We start from the raw sequence: 6,223 nt of genomic DNA, 5'->3' as shown, positions 1-6,223 counted from the left end.
GATTCATTTTTTTTATTGAATAAATCGACTTAAATCACCTTTTCCCCATTATTATCGTATACTCTACTTTATTGTATAAAATCTGCTTCTCAAATATTCTTCAAGTAAGTAATAAAGTTCTTATAAAAATTTAGTTGCAACTTCGTTTATTTCTTTTATTATTTTTCTTATCACATTTTATCCATTAGTTTCATTTTATAGCATGGGCATCAATAATCTACTACTATAATAAATTGGTGCAAGTATTCTTCCAACAATTGTACCAATTGGTATCATATTTGTATAAGTAATTAATTAAAAATTAACAACACATTGCGAAGAAAAATGAAATCTATAACATTATAACAAAGAATTAAAGTGAATTATAGGGAAATCTTAGTGTGGGATTTTTTTTAATATTATGCTCATCACACATTCCCCCCCCCTAATTTTGCAGCATATAACATTATATTTTGAATTATAATCACTTAAAATTTTAAATGATTATTCAGAGTGATTATTTAGGATTAGATATTTCATTCTGAATTATACTTTATATAAATGAAGACATTTAAAGGTGTTCGTTTGAAAAGTTTGAATTTTCCCAACAACAATTCCCTATTATATTTTATTTTAGAAGTAAATAAATGTAAAGTAAAAGGTTGAATTTTAATTAATTTTTGGGCGTGACAATTGACAACTAATTTTATTCCCATGGCATGATAATCTTGTAGATGGAAAAATAAGTAAAGAAACAAAAAATTTGAGATTGATTTTTTTGTGTAATTAAAAAAGAATTTTAGGTGTAATGAGACATCACTTAATAAAAGAGCTCTTAACTTAAACTAACATATTAATTAAATGCATTAATTCTAACTTAAATTATAAATAGTGTAAGGACTTTGTGACGAGCCGAAAAGCAAACGTGCGAGTAGCACGGGACGGAGGGAGTACCTAAATAAGAAAAGACAGTATCTATTACTTAATGAAACGCTGCCGTATTTGGTGCACAGCAGCCTCTGCTGTGGTTAGCAGAGGATCCTTCTCCACAAAACTGACATGGTGGAGATTATTTTACTCTTTTCTTGACAAAACTGTTTGCACCATTTTGCTTTATTAAGCCACCGTCGTAGCCCCTCCGCCGGCGATCAGCCACCCTCCTCCAACAAAATTTCTATTTTTTTGAATTCTATATATGTTGACTTGAAAATCAGCCTTTTTCTGAAAATTCCCATTTTTTTTACAGATAGGAAAACAGGTACTTCTTGACCTATTAATCTCTTGTTCATTCTGTTTGTGTTTAATTGTTTAAATAATAAGTTAATTTCTACTTATGTTTGCTGTGAGGTTGCTCCAACTTCAAAAATTAGGATTTAATTTGCTTCTGTTGGAGTTGGGTTGAATCGGCACTCTTTGCTTTATGTTTATTTTCTTTTGAGGTGTAATATATTGGATTATATCACCATAACATTGCAGACATAATTTATTAAGGAATTACAGTGACACGTTTCTTTGTGGCACCAACTTGAATTAAGTGATGAGAGAGTAAAATAGAAAAAAAAGAGTTAAGTCTTGATTTACTGCACACATTTTTTTCAGCATATTGATGATCTACACTTTCCTTGAATTTTGTTAATGGTAGGAGCTCCGAAATGGGTGATGGTAAGGAAGCAGAGTTCTCACTGAAAGTGATGATCAATAAAGAGAAAACCAAGGTCCTCTTTGCACAAGTTGACAGCCATTTTGCAGACTTTTTGTTAAGCTTCTTGACTTTGCCGTTGGGAAGAATTATCAAAGCACTCAACAAACACTACGGAGACGATGAGGCACCTACTGTCGGAAGCTTAAGCAGCTTGTATCATAGCTTGGTAAATCTTGATAGCTCCCATTTCTGGACAGAGGGTGCTAAGCAGACACTGCTCAATCCTAGAAGTTCTATTGAAGATGAATACAAAAGGCTAAAACTCGACATTGCTGACTTTCAACCTCCTAAAACATTATATTGTACAGAACACACTTGGCTTAATAGAATTCAAAGTGTGAGTGTGTACTATGATAGTATTAATAGGTTCCATACTTGTGGATGTGGTCATACGAGGATAGGAAAAGAAGATAAAGAAAAAACAGGATGTAAAGCTGCTTCCGGAGATGGAGTTTTCACCATAAATACAGCATCTTTCGTAATCTCTGATGATCTCCACATATTGCCAGTTGAGGCGGGACTCTTAGGAATTATCCTCAATCTTGGCATTACAGGTGCGGATAAGGCTGAAGCAATCAACGTGACTTTCGGGTTCAGTGAGGTGATACTTGTCTTTCTATCAACATATTCTTTTTTAAAAATTTATTTTTTCACTTACTGTACCTCTATTCTTTGTTAGATTATGAGTTTGTTGAAGGCATCATTGATCTCCCAAACTCCATTGTCGGACCTCATACTGAATAAATCAAGACATGCAAACTCAGTAATCGTGGGCTTTGAACCCGGGGCTTCAATTAACCATCTCGAGGATGATCAAAATCCCGATTCCAAGAAGATGATTTTGAAAGTCGTGATACAAAAGTCTACCGGTACGTTATTGTATGCACAAGCTAACGATGATTTTGTAGAATTCCTATTTAGTTTCCTCAATATCCCACTAGGAGGAGTTGAGCATCTTCTTGCTGGTAAGACTTGTGCTAAGGCTATAAACAACTTGTATTTGAGCATAGCTGACCTTATAGACGACAAGTATTTCAGTACCCCAGGTACGAAAGATAGGCTAATGAAACCGAATGTGGCCCATGGTTGTATTTCTGACAACCACATGCTTCCCCTCGCTGAAGAATGCTTGCCTGATACCTATAGTGGAACCACATGGTTTTCCGCTAAGTTTCCTAATGGCAAGGGTAGTTATCTTAAAGGACCGAGAACATATCATGTGACGGATGATCTGATTGTGACACCTCTTTGTGTTGTCTCGGTCCTTTCAAGTCTTAACAAGCAGAAAATCGCAATATATGATGATGTCAAAGAAGTGGAGCTGCAAATCGGCCCAAAAGAGGTAATGTGATAGGATATGTTGTGTATTTTCCTGTAAATGTTTTGATGTTGAGACTGTTTCTTAATTGGTGCAGGGTTTGAGCATACTAAAAGCCTCTCTTACATCCACTTCTGCTCTCTCCGATGCTTTGCTCAATAACATACCGATCAAACAACCAAAACCAGAACTCCGAGTTTGATCCAACATTTCAATTGTCTGTAATCTTGTTTGCTTGAATTAGTAGCTCTGCCTCTTGCATTAAGTTGTTTTAGCAAATCTGCAGCCATACTCTAATGTTGCTCTAGTGCTTGGCATTTTGCATTTTAGTCCTTTTTATCGACATCTAAACTGTTTTATTTGTGATATGTCTTAGCCATAATAGAATGTTCATATCACAAACCATACAATTGTTGTTGCATAGAAAAATGAGTAGAAGATAGGACAATAATTTGAATAAAAGTAAAGCATGATTGCCATCAATAACAAGTTATTCAGAAGCATCGCGCATGCTTAGGCTTCTCTCTTTGGATGTTTGATCGGAATGGAATTGAGCAGAGCATCAGTGAGAGCAGAAGTGGATGTCGGAGACGCTATCAGTATGCTTATAACCTGCAAAACCAAACTTCATAACTTAACATCTAAACATATGTACTACAAAAGTAGTAATTGTCAAATAATATTACCTCTTTCGGTCCGACTACCAGCTCCATTTCGTCGACATCAGACATAGGGATATTCTTCTCGTGGAGACTGGAAATGATCGAATGCATATGATGCGGTCAGCAGCCTCGGCGGTTGGAAGGTGTACACACGCCGCAATAAGGGGAGGGACGTTGGAGGCAGCGAGGAAAAGAAGGGAGCCGGTGCAAGGGGTTGAAGAAGTCAGCCGCCAGCTCAATTCTGTTTCAGCTGTTTTCCTATTCTCATGCACGGCAGTTTCAGCAGCTTTCCTTTTCTAATGCATCCCTAGATTTATGCTTTTAGTTAAGTTCCGCCTAGTATAAATAAATGTAATTAGGAAGCTCTTTTTATCTTGGAAGATCAATTGTAATTGGACGACTGAAGTCGTAGGCCTCTGCGGAGGAGTGTTCTTCTTTACTCATTTGCAATACAATTGGTTCAGTCCCCTATCACTTCTAGCCTCACGTTACATATTACAAATTCTGTGCACCTCTCGTGCTCCCTACCTCTCCCCTCGTCTTCACTCCTAACAATTGGTGCGGTGAACAATGGTGAACTCTAGGGCGGACACGCGACTGGATGAATTGGAGAAGACGACGGGTGACCTGCGCCAGTCCAGCCTCTCGCTGGATGCCGCGGTGAAAGAACTCAACGCCAGCTCCGCCACGCGGAGGAACAGGCAGCGGCAATGCTTCACGAAATGCGCGCTGGTTTCGCGTCACTGAAACTAAAAGACACGGCTAGTCCGGAAGATGAATCCGCATCGGCGAACCACGGGCCGAAGCCGGCAGCCGCCGGGGGCGGGTTGGCTTCTCCCATGCCCACGTTCGATGGCTCGGATGCCCTCGCTTGGCTGGCACGGGCTGAGCAATACTTCTTGATCGCAGGGACTGCCCCCGAGGATCGGGTGGGTCTCGCGATGGTGGCCTTGGCAGGCGAAGCCCTTCCGTGGTACCAATTGCTGCGACTTCGAGTCCCGGATCTGAATTGGGCTCGATTCGCAAGGGAACTGATGAAACGTTTCGGGGGCACCGGAGCGTTGAATGAATACGAAGCTTTCGCGGCGGTCAGGCACACGGGATCCCTGGCGGAATTTGTCGCGGCATTCGAGGCGCGCCTCGCGCAAGTACCGGACATTTCGTGCCAGCAGTACCTCGGGTTCTTCATGGCCGCACTCCGACCCGAGGTACGTCTCCAAATGAAGGCTGCCAAGATCACAACCTACGAAGACGCGGTTGAAATGGCCCTCGATCTAGACATCATAGCCTCAGCTCGGCCACAACGGGCTGCCCCTTCGCAGACCGCGGTTCAAGCGCCCTCCTACCAAGCGCCCTCAAACCGATCGACCTCCAAAGGGTATTCCCCGAGCCCCGCGTACTCCACGGCTTCTTCACAACCGGTATCGAAACGTTTCCGTAACGTGTCCCCGGAAGAATATAGGCGACACTTAGCAGCAGGAACCTGTGTCAAATGTGGGTTGAAGTTTGGACCAGCCCATAGGTGCCCTCCCCGGACCCTAAATGTCATGATATGCGACGAGGAGGAACTGGCGGATGCGGACGCCGACGCTGAGGACTCGGAGATTTTGGAGGCGGGGGCGGAGCCCCAACTGTCCGTTTTGTCCCTAAACGGCCTCGACACGGCAAACACGATGAAACTTTTTGGGGAAGTCGCAGCACAGCCAGTAAAAGTAATGATCGACAGTGGCGCCAACTATTGCTTCATATCCGAGGAGTGTGCCCAACGGCTCGAACTACAGGTTACCCCGACCTCGCCTTACTCGGTGGTACTAGGCGACGGCTCCACACGTCGGGCAGCTGGGATATGTAGGACCGTGCCGCTTATGTTGGGAAACGAGGAGTTTGTGGTGGCGTGCTATGTGTTTCCCCTCCGGAACATCGACGTCATCCTAGGGGTCGCTTGGCTCGCATCCCTCGGCTACGTCATGGCTAATTGGCAGCGGTCATCCATGGATTTCAAGGTCAACGGGCGGCCGGTCTCACTCAGGGGAGACCCGTCCCTCATGCGCCGGGCATGCTCCACCAACGACCTTCGCTGCCTCGAGGACGGGGACTGCTGCTGGGTCCTCCGCGCCCTCGAGAAGGACACCTCGGCCGGACCCTTCGGGATCGACCCGGCACTGCCAGCCGCGGCCAAGTCGCACCTCCTCAGGCTGGTTGAGGAGTTCCCGGCATTGACAAGGGAAACCGTCGGGTTACCCCCCCGCCGCCGGACGGACCACAGGATTCCACTCCTTCCCGGCACCGACCCCGTCTCGGTAAGGCCCTATCGATATAACCATTTGCAGAAAGATGAGATGGAGAAGCTCGTCGCCGAGATGTTAAGCTCCGGGGTAATTCAACCCAGTACCAGCCCATTTTCGAGCCCGGTACTCCTGGTCCGCAAGAAAGACGGATCATGGAGATTCTGCGTAGACTACAGAGAGCTCAACAAAAGAACGGTCCCGGACAAATACCCTATCCCGGTGATCCAGGAGCTACTAGACGAACTGCACGGCGCCAAGTGGTTCAGCAAGATCG

General features: G+C 43.8%; 1 protein-coding gene across 3 annotated transcripts; it reads left to right on the top strand.

The window, feature by feature from the left end:
- Window positions 1–1,078: 1,078 nt before the first annotated feature.
- LOC121742504 lies at window positions 1,079–4,135 on the top strand. 3 transcript variants are annotated; one of them, XM_042135659.1, is made up of 4 exons: window positions 1,079–1,237; window positions 1,622–2,282; window positions 2,361–3,023; window positions 3,707–4,135. In XM_042135659.1, exons 2-4 carry the CDS (start codon window positions 1,632–1,634, stop codon window positions 3,959–3,961), a joined length of 1,569 nt encoding a protein of 522 aa, XP_041991593.1. In that variant the 5' UTR covers window positions 1,079–1,237; window positions 1,622–1,631; the 3' UTR covers window positions 3,962–4,135. The 3 variants fall into 3 exon arrangements, with proteins under 3 accessions (XP_041991593.1, XP_041991595.1, XP_041991594.1); XM_042135661.1 differs by having other exon boundaries at window positions 3,727–3,861; XM_042135660.1 differs by lacking the exon at window positions 3,707–4,135 and adding an exon at window positions 3,097–3,360.
- The last annotated feature ends 2,088 nt before the right edge of the window (window positions 4,136–6,223 follow it).

The sequence above is a fragment of the Salvia splendens genome, chromosome 7 (genome assembly GCF_004379255.2).
Source record: "Salvia splendens isolate huo1 chromosome 7, SspV2, whole genome shotgun sequence".
In the NCBI taxonomy this organism is placed as follows: Eukaryota; Viridiplantae; Streptophyta; class Magnoliopsida; order Lamiales; family Lamiaceae; genus Salvia; species Salvia splendens.
This window is presented reverse-complemented; position numbering and strand designations above follow the sequence as displayed.